At 43.8% G+C, this 15,120-nt stretch overlaps 1 protein-coding gene across 3 annotated transcripts in view; it reads right to left on the bottom strand.

The window, feature by feature from the left end:
• The window catches only part of LOC136101433 (cilia- and flagella-associated protein 299), a 271,288-nt gene that overhangs the window by 26,335 nt on the left and 229,833 nt on the right, over positions 1-15,120 (bottom strand). Inside the window, exon 1 of one of the 3 annotated variants that reach the window (XM_065837258.2) lies at positions 484-571. The exons of the other annotated variants lie outside the window; for them this stretch is intronic. Coding sequence (XP_065693330.2) covers positions 484-570 — 87 coding nt within the window. The 5' untranslated portion in view covers position 571. Of the gene's footprint in view, positions 1-483; positions 572-15,120 lie in introns of those variants that run through there. 3 annotated transcript variants of the gene reach the window in all.

The following is a 15,120-nucleotide window of genomic DNA, read 5'->3' as shown; positions in this document are numbered from 1 at the left end:
AAAATCTCAAGGCTTGGCTGAGGTCACAGCACAGTCTATGGCAGGCAAGTGAAAGGGATGCTAACTGGGCTGTGATGGAGTTCCGACCACCTCTCCCCAGGGCCAGCCAGCCTCAGTGGCACTTTGCTTCCTTCTCTGTTACCCTTAACATGGTCAGGGGTGACAGCAGTGTCCCCAGTAGCCTGGAGACCAAAGGAAGGGACATGCACCATGCCAGGGTGAACGTGCCCTTTAGGCATCGGAACCCTTCTGTGGCCAGTGTGGGATGAGGCTGGGAAATCGTCCACTACAGCAGGGGACAGCAAGGTGTTCCTCATTCAGCCAAGGGGATTTCACATGCCTCCTGCCTTTCTGCTTTTCACCACCAAAAGCACGGGAAGGTCACAGTCGCTCTTGCCAGTGCCATAGCATCAGACAACATCCCACTGGATGTGTTACATTGTTCCTTCCAAAATATGCTTTGCAACACAAAGGGTGCCTTACCTCATACATCTGGGGCGGGAAAACAGAAGGTGGATGAATCACAGAATAACAGAATGTTAGGGATTGGAAGGAACCTCGAAAGATCATCAAGTCCATTCACCCTGCCAGAGTAGGAAAACCTAGATGAGGTTACACAGGAATGTGTCCAGATGGGTTTTGAATGTCTCCAGAGAAGGAGACTCCACAACTCCCCTGGGCAGCCTGTTCCAGTGTTCTGTCACCCTCACCGTGAAGAAGCTTCTTTTCATATTTAAGTGTAATCTCCTATGTTACAGTTTGCACCCATTGCCCCTTGTCTTATCACTGGTTGCCACTGAGAAGAAGCCTGGCTCCATCCTCGTGACACTCACCCTTTACGTATTTATAAACATTAATGAGGTCTCCCTTCAGTCTCCTCTTCCCCAAGCTACAGAGACCCAGCTCCCTCAGCCTTTCCTCATAAGGCAGATGCTCCACTCCCTTAATCATCTTTGTTGCCCTGTGCTGGACTCTCTCCAGCAGTTCCCTGTCCTTCTTGAACTGAGGGGCCCAGAACTGGACACAATATTCCAGATGGGGTCTCACCAGGGCAGAGTAGAGGGGAAGGAGAACCTCTCTCGACCTACTAACCACCCCCCTTCTAATGCACCCCAGGATGCCATTGGCCTTCCTGGCCACAAGGGCACAGTGCTGGCTCATGGTCATCCTGCTGTCCACCAGGACCCCCAGGTCCCTTTCCCCTACACTGCTCTCTAATAGGTCATTTCCCAACTTATACTGGAACCTGGGGTTGTTCCTACCCAGATGTAAGACTCTACGCTTTCCCTTGTTATATTTCATTAAATTTTTCCCCGCCCAAGTCTCCAGCCTGTCCAGGTCTCGCTGGATGGCAGCACAGCCTTCTGGCGTGCCAGCCACTCCTCTCAGCTTGGTGTCATCAGCAAACTTGCTGATAGTGCACTCTATTTCTTCAACCAAGTAATTGATGAATATATTGAATAATTACAGGCCCCAGTACTGACCCTTGAGGTACTCCACTAGATACAGGCCTCCAACTAGACTCCATCCCATTGACCACAACTCTCTGGCTTCTTTCCTTCAGCCAGTTCGCAGTCCACCTCACTACCTGATCGTCCAGACCACACTTCCTCAGTTTAGCTGCGAGGATGCTGTGGCAGATGGTGTCAAATGCTTTACTGAAATCAAGATAGACCACATCCACTGCTTTGCCATCATCTATCCACCTGGTTATGTCTTTATAAAAGGCGATGAGGTTGGTCAAGCATGACTTCACCTTGGTGACAGCGCCACAGATAAGTTGTTCCATCACTTTTCCAGGGATGGAGGTGAAGCTGACCGGTCTATAGTTACCCAGGTCCTCCTTCTTGCCCTTTTTGAAGACTGGAGTGACATCTGCTTTCCTCCAGTCCTCAGGCACCTCTCCCATTTCCCATGACTTAGCAATGAAGATGGAGAGTGGCCTAGCAATGACTTCAGCCAGCTCCCTTGGCACCCGCGGGTGCATCCCATCTGGACCCATGGATCTGCGGATGTCCAGATTGCTTAACTGGTCCCTAACACTGTCGTCATCAACCAAGGCAGACTCCTCCATTGTCCTGACTTCCTCTGGGGCCTCAGGGGTACGGGGCTCCTCAGGACAGCCTCCGACAGAGTAGACAGAGACAAAGAAGGCATTCAGTAACTCTGCCTTCTCTGTATCTTCTGTCACTGGGGCACCCAGCTCGTTCATCAGTGGGCCTGTATTGCCTCTAGTGTTAGTTTTATCCGCAATGTATTTGAAGAAGCTCTTTCTGTTGTCCTTGACCCCTCTCGCCAGGTTTAATTCTAAGGAGGCTTTAGCTTTCCTAGTTGCCTCCCTACATCCCCTGACAACAGCCTTACATCCTTCCAAGTGGCCAGCCCTGCCTTCCATGATCTGTAAACACTCCTCTTCCACTTGAGTTCGCCCAGCAGTTCCCTGTTTAACCAACCAGGTCTCCTGGTTCCCTTCCTTGACTTCCTACGTGTCGGGATGCTCTCATCTTGAGCCTGGCAGAAGCAGTCCCTGAATGCTAACCAGCTATCTTGGGCCCTTTTACTTTCAAGTATCCTTGCCCATGGGATTTCCCCTAGCAATTGCTTGAAAAGGCCAAAGTTGGCCAGGGTTGCAATTCTGCTTGCTATTCTGTTCCTGCCACAGGAGATCCTGAACTCCAGCATTTCACGGTCGCTGCAATCAAGGTAGCCCTCAACCTTTACTGCTTCAACCAGACCCTCCTTGTTAGTGACGATGGGATCCAGCAGCACTCCTCTCCTAGTTGCTCATCCACCATTTGCATGAGGAAGTTACCGTCAATGCACTGGAGGAACCTCCTGGACTGTGGCTGGCTGGCTGAGTACTCCTTCCAGTGAACATCAGGGTCGTTAAAATCCCCCATGACAACCAGGGCCTGTAATTGTGAGGCTGCTCTCAGCTGCCTGTAAAAGGCCTCATCAACTTCCTCACCCTGATCTGGTGGCCTGTAATAGAGTTGCTCTTTACTGAGAGAGCTACTACAATGTATTGAGTACTGTCCAGGGGCAGATGAAGAGCAAGTTGAGAGTCTCTGGGTGAGAGTTAAGGGGCAGGCTGGCAGGGGTGATACTGTTGTGAGAAGCCTTGTTGCATTTTCATGGTGTATAAATATGTTGGTTCATGCTTGGATAATTACTTAGTTTCTAACCTGAAGAAGGGAAATAAGAAAATTAGCTTGCAGATTAGTATATGGAGTTTAGCACACATTATTTCCAGTGTGGAGCATTCACATTTTCAATGGGCTACAGAGAGAGCATCATTATCAAGCACTAAATAAAACACTAAAATACATCACAGATTGGAGAATGAGCTTGCCTTTCAAATTCCACTGAATTTGAGATATGTGTAACAAATACCATTATGCACTTTTAATATGCACCTGTAACTACAAGAAGCAAGTGCCTCCTGGCAGGTAGGAAGAGAAGATTTTCAAAAGCAGACTAATGATTTTTGTATGCTTCTATATTTGAGTGTTCAAATACTCATTTTCAAATAATGTTGAGGCATCCAATTTGCCATATGCATATGAAATCATTATCCATATATGTACAAGCACACACAGTTTCAATATTAATACTAAGTAACTATACTTTCCACTTCTCTATGTAAGAAACTGCAATACAAAAATTGTGCCATTGAACACATGTAATTAAAATATTAAGGCATGATTGGGTTTTTGGACAGAAATAATAAAACCAATGCAGATGTCTGCAGGAAGAAAACAAAAATATTTTAATCGGTAACTAAAAAATTTAGCACAAGAAGCAATCTCGGTCTTGTATCCATGGCAGAACTGTCAATCTGAAAGAAGAATCTTCAGGCAACTGAAATACTGGAATTGCTGTTTCAACTTCAGCTATGTAATTTTCTGCTGGTGAGAGATGTGATTTAAAAAAAAGTATATACCACAACTCTTTAAATAAAACAAGCATAACTGAATCATTTTTTAAACCTACAGTGCAAAAAAATGGCGATAAGAGTGCATATCCAACACATCTTCCAAACTGCAGCCTGAGTCTTGAGATTGGACCAGTGCAAATCAAGAACTTCAGTAAAAAAGAAATACTCGGAGACAGCATGTATCTAACACCATACTCCAGCAAAGGAGGATTAGACCAGAACTAACTTAAGTTCAACATGATATGAAGGACCGTATTGCTAAGCTTTTATTCAAAATCTTTCAAGTGTTAACAGAAAGCAATGTTTATGCAAAATTACTTCAGAATTTGGCTCCCAGAGCCTTGCCCCACTGCTTGACCGCAGTTATTTAAGTTAAGTGGCTAAAATAGAAAGCTAGCCCTATACAATTGTATTGTAGTCAGTAAGAAGAGAGAAAGAGGACACTTGGTGCAAGGCAGAAAGGAAAAGTGACTTCTCAGGGCATTAGGTGTCTTCTCTGAATCCTCCTTTTTAAGATAGTCATTGCAGTTTTTTGAGAACACTGCAGAAGCACCCACTGGGTTTCAAATACACCTTGCTTTATGGATTGTCACTGTGACATGGTGGGACTCTCATCACAGGCAGTTCTGAGGCTCCCAAAGTTAAATAATACCCCTAGCTTGAACTGGACCTGTCATTTTAAAATGCCAGAGCACTGTGGCTGCACAAATCGAACCAAACCCAACTAGTACATGTAAGGAGTTACTCCTCATTAGTAAATAATGGTTGGCAAACTCTCAGACCTGACTTCTGAGATAACAGTGCTTTTGCACCTCTTTTTCTTTTCCATTTCTTCCATGATAGTGCTGCAAATCACTAGCAAGTTTAGCATTGTTCAGAGAACAAAACTTTCTGCGACCCACAGAGCTTACATTTCAACCCCACAGGTTTCAAAAAGAAGAAAGAGGCCCTCTGAAGCCATATATATAACTGTATCGGTACCCATGCTGTGGTGAAGCTGCATTCCTAGCCTTGACAGAGGGACACGGTGCTTCTGTTATAAATACCACAGAGGTAAAGGTGCCCATAGGCTCACCCTCACAACAACAGTTCTGACAGTGACACTTTTTAACTGCAGGTATCAGGGAGTGCCACTGAAAACAGCCTTTCTCCTAACAGATGCAGTATTTCCAACCAGGAGGCACACAGTTTTTCAGCTTTGGAAAAAGAACCTGAAAGATCAAATTCAATGGCTTTTTAAGATAATGGTCAGATTGCAGCTGCTTCTGTGACCCTATAATAACAAGTTTGCATATAGCATTTATGATACAGGACGGGAAGTCGAAAGAAGTCATTCACAAGTGGATTGGGACAGTGATATAACAGGAAAAGGGCATGCTGTGACAAATGTGCAGGCTGCTGAGCTTGCCCAGCACAGTTAGACTGAACACCCAGAGCAAAGGACTGTGCAACCAGTATTGCAAATGTGGGTGTGTTACGCTGTTGCCCTACCAAATCTCAATGGGAAAGGGTGGGAAAAAAACCCAGAACCAGTTAAAACAGATCAAGAACATAAGGAATGAGATGCTGACTTCAATTTAATCTTTCTCTAAATTCTTCATTAGTGAGTGATAGCTCCATGACTTTATCTCTGTGCTTTTTTGGGTGGGGGTAGTAATACATGCGACCTCACTTTACATCTCGCAGTGATGCACCATTCCTAACTTAGAGCAAGGCAGCCCCTGAGTCAGTGTCAGCTTGCAGGGTCTCTGGTAGGAGGAAAGGGGGCTATAAGCTTTACAGCTTCCCACAGCCATCCCAGAGCACAATGCAGACAGCAGGGAAGTACCTTCAGGCACTCTGCAAAACAGGGGAGAAGCTTTGCGCCCCAGCATTGCAGCCCAGTGCTCCCCTCCCCGCAGGTGATCCTCCCTCTCTCAGAGGTGCTCTCATGGGGCACTGGGTGGCAGATGAACCTGCCCTTGTTCCAGCCTTTAGTGACTGTTTTCACAGTGGATGAGATATTTCCTCCTGCAAGATTCCTGTCCCCAGGAAACCCAGCAAGATGGTTTAACACTCACATCAGTATAAGCAGATTCCAAGCTTGCAATTCTATCCTGCTCCCTCATGTGTGCTAAAATTACTCTGTAATTCTACTAATAATAAATATCAGGCTTACCATGCAGCACTTCAGCAATGTTCTACACAAATCTAGAGCTTACGCTGAATTGAAAGGATTATCTATCTTTTTGGGATGGTTTAATCTTCACAACACCTCTTTTTCTCTAAAATTTCTGTGGCTGACCAACAAGAAACCAGCTAATCTCAGTTGTCATGGTCATTTTGCTGGTGTGACTGCCTCAGAACTGGGAACTGTCCCAGTATTACTGACTGACACAGCATTACTGTTTCTGTCAGGACAATGCACACACAGCAAGCGTGCTACGGATATAAGCTTGGACAGTGATGCTGCACTGAAAGGACCCAGCCTACCCACCCTCAGCTTTCACTGTTCTGTGTAAGAGACTATGAATTGTGCAGTCACAGAATCACAGAATCACAGAATGTTAGGGATTGGAAGGGACCTCGAAAGATCATCTAGTCCAATCCCCCTGCTGGAGCAGGAACACCTGGATGAGGTTACACAGGAATGTGTCCAGGCGGATTTTGAATGTCTTCAGAGCAGGAGACTCCACAACCTCCCTGGGCAGCCTGTACCAGTGCTCTGCCACCCTCACTGAGAAGAAGTTTCTTCTCAAATTTAAGTGGAACTGTTTGTGTTCCAGTTTTTACCCATTACCCCTTGTCCTATCATTAGTTGTTGCTGAGAAGAGCCTGGCTCCATCCTCGTGACACCCTTTATATATCTGTAAACATTAATAAGGTCAACCCTCAGTCTCCTCTTCTCCAAGCTAAAGAGACCCAGCTCCCTCAGCCTTTCCTCATAAGGGAGATGCTTCACTCCCTTAATCATCTTTGTTGCTCTATGCTGGACTCTCTCCAGCAGTTCCCTGTCCTTCTTGAACTGAGGCGCCCAGAACTGGACACAATATTCCAGATGTGGTCTCACCAGGGCAGAGTAGAGGGGAAGGAGAACCTCTCTCGACCTACTAACCACCCCCTTTCTAATGCACCCCAGGATGCCATTGGCCTTCCTGGCCACAAGGGCACAGTGCTGGCTCATGGTCATCCTGCTGTCCACCAGGACCCCAGGTCCCTTTCCCCTACACTGCTCTCTAATAGGTCATTTCCCAACTTATACTGGAACCTGGGGTTGTATCTACCCAGATGTAAGACTCTACGCTTTCCCTTGTTATATTTCATTAAATTTTTCCCTGCCCAACTCTCCAGCCTGTCCAGGTCTCGCTGGATGGCAGCACAGCCTTCTGGCGTGTCAGCCACTCCTCCCAGCTTGGTGTCATCAGCAAACTTGCTGATAGTGCACTCTATTCCCTCATCCAAATAATTGATGAATATATTGAATAATATAGCCCCCAGTACTGACCCTTGAGGTACTCCACTAGATACAGGCCTCCAACTAGACTCCATCCCATTGACCACAACTCTCTGGCTTCTTTCCTTCAGCCAGTTCGCAGTCCACCTCACTACCTGATCGTCCAGACCACACTTCCTCAGTTTAGCTGTGAGGGTGCTGTGGGATACTTTGTCAAATGCCTTACTCAAATCAAGGTAGACCACGTCCACCGCTCTGCTATCATCCATCCATCTTGTTTTGTTCTCATAAAAGTCAATGAGGTTGGTCAAACACGACTTCCATTTGGTGAAGCCATGTTGACTGCCCCTAATGACCCTCTTATCCCTGATATGCCTTGAGATGGCACCACTGATATGCCTTGAGATGTCTACTGGTCTTGATCTATTATAGCAAGTGAATAAAATCTGTCAGGAAAAAGCTGTGCTTAAGTGAAACTAAGCAGCTCAGAATCAATGAGGGTGGTTTCCATCCATCTTCTTATTGCTGTTTTTGAAGGATGTATTAAATGATCGCTCAGCACCATGCAGAAAATATTCCTGGCTACAAGCTCGTGTTGCGATTCTTAGTTCACATAGCCAGTACATGGCAAAGATGCAAGGAAGTACCAGCTTTTAAAGTGGAATAAGGTTGTTTTTTTTTTTTTTTTTTTTTTTTGTCCCCAAAACTCCTCTGAAATACTACAGCAGAAGTGCAGGGCCACATGCCGAAATGGGAATCAGTGGACCTGCTCTTCTCAACCACTTCAGGTACTTCTGGAATTCTAACAGAGGGCTACCAAAAGAACTCACTATTATGAATAGTGCATATTTGTGGAGATTAAACCACCTAGCTTTAGGTGTCTATATTCCAGCTGGGTGCCCATGACTCCCTTCTCATCAGTGCAGGGAGAAGGATCCAAAGACCTATTCACCCCACCTGACAGTAGGCTTTTAGCCAACCAGGATGCTGTCCATACAATTGCAAAGGCACTCTTGGAGATGTACTGCTGTGACCTTCAACTCCAAAGGTTGGAACAATATTCCTGAGTTAGACACCGAGCTCCCAGGGTGATTGTGTACCCCTCCTCTTCAGCCATGTAAATACATGGAGAAGAGGCTCTCCAGATTAGTTCCCACTTTCAAAAATAACTATATTGGCATACAAACAGCAGTCTCTGCATCTGAAGAAGTATCTGAATTTGCTGATTGTGGGGAGAAAAATCTTTCATCAGTTGATGAATAGTCATCACTACTGGTTTGAACACTTAATGGCCTTTGATGAGTTGGCAGAAGCAATTCGGCTATTCTGTCAGCCATGGTTTATTTTCTTTCTATCTTATAATGTTTATTGCTAAGATATGGATACATTAAAACATTGTGAGGTAGGCAAGAAGATTTGGCAAAGTGAGAAAATAGTTTCATTTAAAATGAAATATTTTGGTTGAAAAAAATTGTGGTTGGTTAGTTTGCATTCTGACTATGTCCCCAGCCGAAATTCTCCATGGGCATCTTTTCAGCTCAGTTTCTTAAATAACATTTTACAAACAGCAATGAAGGCTATGGAAAGAACCTGTGGTTTGGTTTTCAGTAGATATTTTGACACTGGTGCTACTTCCAGAATGGAAATGTAGTTCTGCAGATTTTCTTTATACACTTTGTGGCCTGAGTCCTGCTCCAAGTGAAGCAGATGGGTGCTCTTGCCTGGAGCACTGATTGGTCAAATATCATGCAGCCAATATACTTAATAACACAATGAAGTCAACATTTACTGATATATTTTCTACTACATTTCATTATCTGAAAAAATGAATATTAATTTTAATTGAGGCAGCAATTTCATGTGTTTCCAGTTTAGTTCTTGGTTAAAAAAGGAACAAGTTAAACATCTATCTTTCAAAAAGCAAATAGTGAACTTCCTTGAAAGAGAGTCTGCTAGTTCTGTTTTGGAAAGGAAGAAATAGGATGGCCATGGTGCTTCTTTGGCATTTAAATATTTTCTACAAAAATGGCCAAATAGCAAGGTCAGATCTGAATCTCTTCCCAGAATAATGGGAACTCCAGACTCAGTTTCACCCAATGTGACCTCCATCTACACAGTAGATCACTGAGTATCAGAAACTACTCACCGTTGCTTATTGGTGTTAAGCTTCTCACTAACAGCTGAACTGTACCCTTGTATAAGAATGACAAGGGACTGTGAGGGCACAGGAGACAAAAGTCTCCTCCACCAGATCTGTCAGAGTTACATTGTCAAGAGGAGGCACACCAACAGCTGAGTACCAGACAGTCTCACTTCAGTCTCCAGAAAAATCATAGAGCATGTCCTCTGAGGACACACTTCTAGGCACATGAGGAAGAAGAAAGTGACTGGGAACAGTCAGCACGGATTTACCAAGGGTGAATCATGTCTGTCCCACCTGATTACTTTTCGTGACAAATTGATTGGACTTGCAGATGAGGGAGACCAGAAGATGACATTTACTTTGACTTTAGCCAGGGTTTTGCCACCATCTCTGACAAAATTATTGTACCCAAGTAAGGACATTACCATCTGGATGGCTGAAAAAACTATTTAAATTATCAGGCTTAGAGGGCTGACATTAATAGGACATATTCCACTTGGAGGCCAGTAATAAGTGTATAACTACAGAAGTCTACCCTACACTTTCCCACTACCCTGTCCTACACTGATACGCCTCTTGGCAACTGACTGATACAAGACAAAAGCCTGTGTTTGCTTTGTATCAATATGCAGTCAATCCTGAGGTCTTTTCTTTGGGCCAAATCCTCAGTGGACACAAACTACAGCGGTTGACTGATTTCAATGCTATATGCACAGCCAAGATTTGCTATATTATAGTATTCATGCTTAAAAGATTGACAGTGTTTTCTTCCACGACTCTTAAGAAGATACTTATTCGGTAAGTAAACTAGCATTACTTTATTGATTTAAGCTGTAATGATTTTCCTGATATAAGCTTTCTGATCTACAAAGTGCAATAATTGTTAACAACAGTTCTTAAATTTAACATCTTGGCTTTTCAGCTGTCAGCAGAATGGATCCCATTTATGCCTGAAGAGAAATGCAGGGGAATGAAACACCGGAACTCCTCCCTGAATGTGGGTCCATCTGGTGACAGATGATGTGCACCCTGATCTGCTTTTTGAGTCTTCTGTTAATAAAGGCAAAACAGGTAATTTAGAAGGCTAAGAAGAGTTAAAGAATATGTTGAGCCCTAATGTTGATGCAAGAGCAGTAAAAATGGTTTGTACAGAATGAGATCTAGTCTGAACTTGGTGCAGAGACACACTACAGATTTTGCATTTTTAATGGAGATGACTAAATGTGGTGTTAGTTTCTTATTTTTCTCCTTTGCTGTTTTTTCTGTCTTAGTTTGCCAAACGTAGCAGCTCAATGGCATAATCATCAAAACAAATGTGGAATAAAAGCTTACCTGCCTTTCCTGTGTTTATAAAAACAAGACAAACATTTCAGTATGATATACTGACAGGCTCCAAATCTCAAAACACTGTCCGACCCCCTAAATCACTTCTCCTGGACTATCCAAATAAACTCATCTGCCTTTCTGCACAGCATACAAATCACTTTGCTATAAATGTACAAATCAGGTCTTAGCCAGTCTGGAGGGCAAGTCTCTACACAAAATAGCTGCAGGGGCATGAAAAGCTACAAAACATGCAGACAGACAAAAAGAATAACCATCACCACATGTGACAAATTCTGCACACACACTGGTGTGATTATGGAGTGACTTCATCCTGTCCAGTACAGTCACTCTAGATCTCCATCTCCAGAGCTGAGATAACCATTTGAACTGTTACAGATAACCTAGTATTTTTTCCTTCCCAGTTCCTCACTTATAAGAAACAGGTAAAGTGCAAATAGGTCAGATAATTCTGCTCTAGAAGTAGGCAGCAAACTCCAACTGGTGCATGCATATGTGTGTGTGTGTGTGTGCAAGCAGCTATTTGAGGTAGAATCAAACTGAAACTATATCTGAAATTCTGGCTAGGCATAAGAGAGCCTTACTGTTCTTTTCCTCTTTAATAATAATACAAAAGTTAATTGCCTTGCAATTGGGCAGGACTGGACTTTCCAAGCTGATCACCCACTTATTCTGTCACAGTACTACAGAAAGAGAGGGTCAGCAGGTACAGCTCATTTGTTCTTGTGTACACCAGTGGGGACAGGTTCTCCACAAACATCACCCTTCCGAGCTACAGCCAGAGCAGCTCCATTCAGGTCTGCAGATCCTGCTCCCTCCCTGCTGGGCCCTGGCAGCTCCTTGCTAGTACAACTCCATTCTGATCCACCAGAGTGTCTCTGGTTTGTGAAGCAACCTTTGTATTCCTTAGCCCCAGGCATACAGTAGGCTTCTATCTTAATTAAGTTTATTTAAATGATGAGCAACTCCTGTGCCACTGTCAGGGTCAGCCTTACCACGCTCCAGCAGTACCTTTCAAAAGAGGTGTTTAAAACGTCCACCAGAAACTTCCGGGTTCCTACTTTTTCAGAGCTTGCCATGTAATGCACATACCTGGTAACTTCACAGTTACTTGTTCCCTCTACACAAGCATTCCGAAGTTCTGGGGAAGAGAAAACCACAAATACTCCTTCTGGGGGAAATGAAATAATTACATATTTGCATAACAAAGTGATATAAGCAAAATCTGTTCAGCATGTGAAGGCCAATCCCGCACTTGCTCCTATTAGTTGCCTGGCTTTTAGGCTTTCCAGAGTTTACTTAGGAAAGCAATCTCTGCTGCTGTGGCTCCTATATCCATTTCTCCTCACTGTCATCTAGTGAATACCCCCTGCAGCCTCACCTGGGCTTGGTTGTACCAGACTTCTGTACCATGTGTTTGCCTGTCTCAGATGGGCTTCTGCATGTTCTGCTGTGGCAGGGCTCCTGCCACCAATTCTTTGGGTCAGTGACACCACGTTTGTTCCCACCAGCATGACTCCAACTCCACAAAGACACTCCCACTCTTACTAGACCCAGAATCTCTGGCTAAGGCATCTCTCTTGCCCAAAAAGCCATCTCTGCAGAGCAACCTTGTCTCTTCTCACTGGATTCAGCCTTGTCACCTAGTCAGCAGAATCCTTCACTGTCACCTGTGACTTGCTTATCCTAAGCCGTATCATTCCCTTACATGCCTTATATGCACACATTCCCATGTACATTACAATGAAGTTCATAACCAGCACAGGAGAACACTAAACAGCACATCAGCCAGCAGTGCTTGGAATCACACTACACAAACCACATCACGCAGAGCTGGCTCTCCCCTTGCTTTTATTGGGGAATGAAGTGGCAGTCGCTCTCTTTAAATCTCCTATTTCTTGGTCTGAGAAATGTGTACAGAAAATAGCCTTTTGCTAGGGAGGGTCGTGGGGAGAAGCTTTTACCAAACTGTTCCTGTGTACAGCCATTACAAATATTCATTACACTTGTTGTTTTATGCTTGCTAGACACGGTGTTTGCTCAGGTGGCCAGCATCAGGCTTCCCGTTGGAGGTGCCTTCTCAGCGTAATTTCTTCTCTAGGGCCCAGAGATCATATGTTTCTCTTGTCACAGAGAACTTGTGCTGTGGGATCTGTAACAACTCTGCTTGGAGTTGAGCTGAAATAAAACATGCTTCAAGCGAACAACAGCCAAATCACAAGAGCGATTTTTTTGGGTGTGTGTGTGTAAAGAGCATATACTGCACACAGGGCTAATCTGCAGGGCTTCAGTACATTCAGCACCTGTGTTTTTGTTTTCTTTGCAGTGGGAACAGTGGCTTGGTCTGCATTGCTTGTCCCTGCCTGCCTTGTAGAGAATTGCCCAAAGGTTTTATTCATTTTTAATCTGATTTCTTTTCTGTATGTGGGCAGTTTGAGTTGATAGAGGATTTTCCCCTACAACCTCTTTCACTGACGGACAAAAGGAGAACACCTAATGACCAAGTTGTATTCTGCCTGGAGGTCTTCTTATTCTTTACGTGAGATAGGCGTCAGCTATTCAGGTGGCGCTACCATCCCCTATTTCCTTCTTTCAGGTTTGGAGATGCAACTAGATTGGTGAGGCTGTTGGTGAAATCATGAACTTGAGAGTTCATTAAGTGCTGCTGTGTTTTCTGAGCCTATACCTTGCTATACGGCTATCAAATTCAAAAGTGAGGCTTACTTACCACAATTGCTTCAGTTCCTCAGACAGCTGGCCTTCCACAAAACTACTTATGTTCAGAGAATGCAAAGCTGCTGATGCTTCTCCATAAAAATCACACTGAACTCACCAGAACTCCTTTTCATGTAATACAAAAAGTTTCAAACTATGTCAAAGCATCCTGTTGTGATAGTTTAAGAACAAAGAACTTCAGATTTTAGTGTAAAATGACTTTTCTTTACAAAGCATTGTGTTTTGTACTAAATAATAACTCTTCCTGTGATTCTGCTTGTGGCTTGGGATGGAGCTGTTCACCACCAATCTTGTGCTACTTTTTAGCTCCACTCTATTATCCAAAATAACAACAGTTCTGAACGTGTAAGCAAGACCAAAGATCCAGACTCCACATAAAAAGAACAAAAGTATGATTTTGGCAAGGGAGATAAAGATATAGAAAAGAATCCAAAACATATACAGGCTAATAAAACCTGTGAACTGCAACTCATGTACATAGTTTAAACATGCTTGAAAAAAAAAAAAACCCACACAGCCCCCCTTGGTGGTAAAATCTAGAGTTCTGGGGATCCTTTGCAAAGATGCACTTTCTCATCAATACCTAAAATCCATTTTCTTACGGCAGTGTGTGAACTCTATACCTGCAGTAAACGTCATGATCAGCAACAATACCAGAGTCTCTTTTCAGAACAGAATGGAGAAATTTCCATTCACCTGACGTTTATAGCAGGCAATAATTTCAGGCTGGACAGTTTGTATTTGTTTCTGCTAAAAAGTCACAGAGCAGAGAAACATATTCAGGGACCTTTCATGTGGTTATCAGTCCTTGGAAAGCTTCTCTCTTGATTACCATATGTTTTGCATGTCCACTTTGCTATATGTCTGTCCAGGACTGAACAGTGACAAGATGCTGGGGAAAAAACACCCCTGACATTTTAGAGAAACGGAGTGTAACAGCAGTTAGTTGCTTTTAGGCACTATCTTGTTTGTACAAGGAAATTAACCTTTTCTTTAAAATGTAAGCCAGATTGCACAAGTATTTAGGGACAGATTTTCACTTACGGTAGATGCTGGATATTCTTCCAGTTGGAAACAACAAAGGACTATGACATATAACTCAGGGGCTTTCATTTATGATAATGCTGTGGTTCTAGCTGTTGTTTGCCAGAAGAGACAGGGCACCAGGATATTAGCTCCTAGGCAATGACGGGTGGGAGGGAATCAAGTAAATTTACTGAGCAGCCAGAAATTCTGTGAAGTACTCAGAGAACACCATTCTTTTATTGCAGATATTACAGTTTACGTTTTGTCACAGATTAAGTCTATCGCATAGACCAAGTCATAAATAGCATTAAGTTACAGCTCCATAGGTGCTCAGCACCAAGTGCAAAAGATGAGACTTCCTACATCTTTACAGCCTTTCAGCTCCCTACCTTTAGGGATATACAGTGCATTGATGTGCTCAGTGACCTGACAACATATAAAGGCCACTTGGATCCAAACTTGCTTCTGTTTTCCTACAGATGTAGACATGGGATGCTCCTA

This window comes from Patagioenas fasciata, chromosome 4, assembly GCF_037038585.1.
Source record: "Patagioenas fasciata isolate bPatFas1 chromosome 4, bPatFas1.hap1, whole genome shotgun sequence".
Taxonomy (NCBI): domain Eukaryota; kingdom Metazoa; phylum Chordata; class Aves; order Columbiformes; family Columbidae; genus Patagioenas; species Patagioenas fasciata.
The sequence above is the reverse complement of the archived record's forward strand: the minus strand, read 5'-3'. Positions and strand labels throughout refer to the sequence as shown.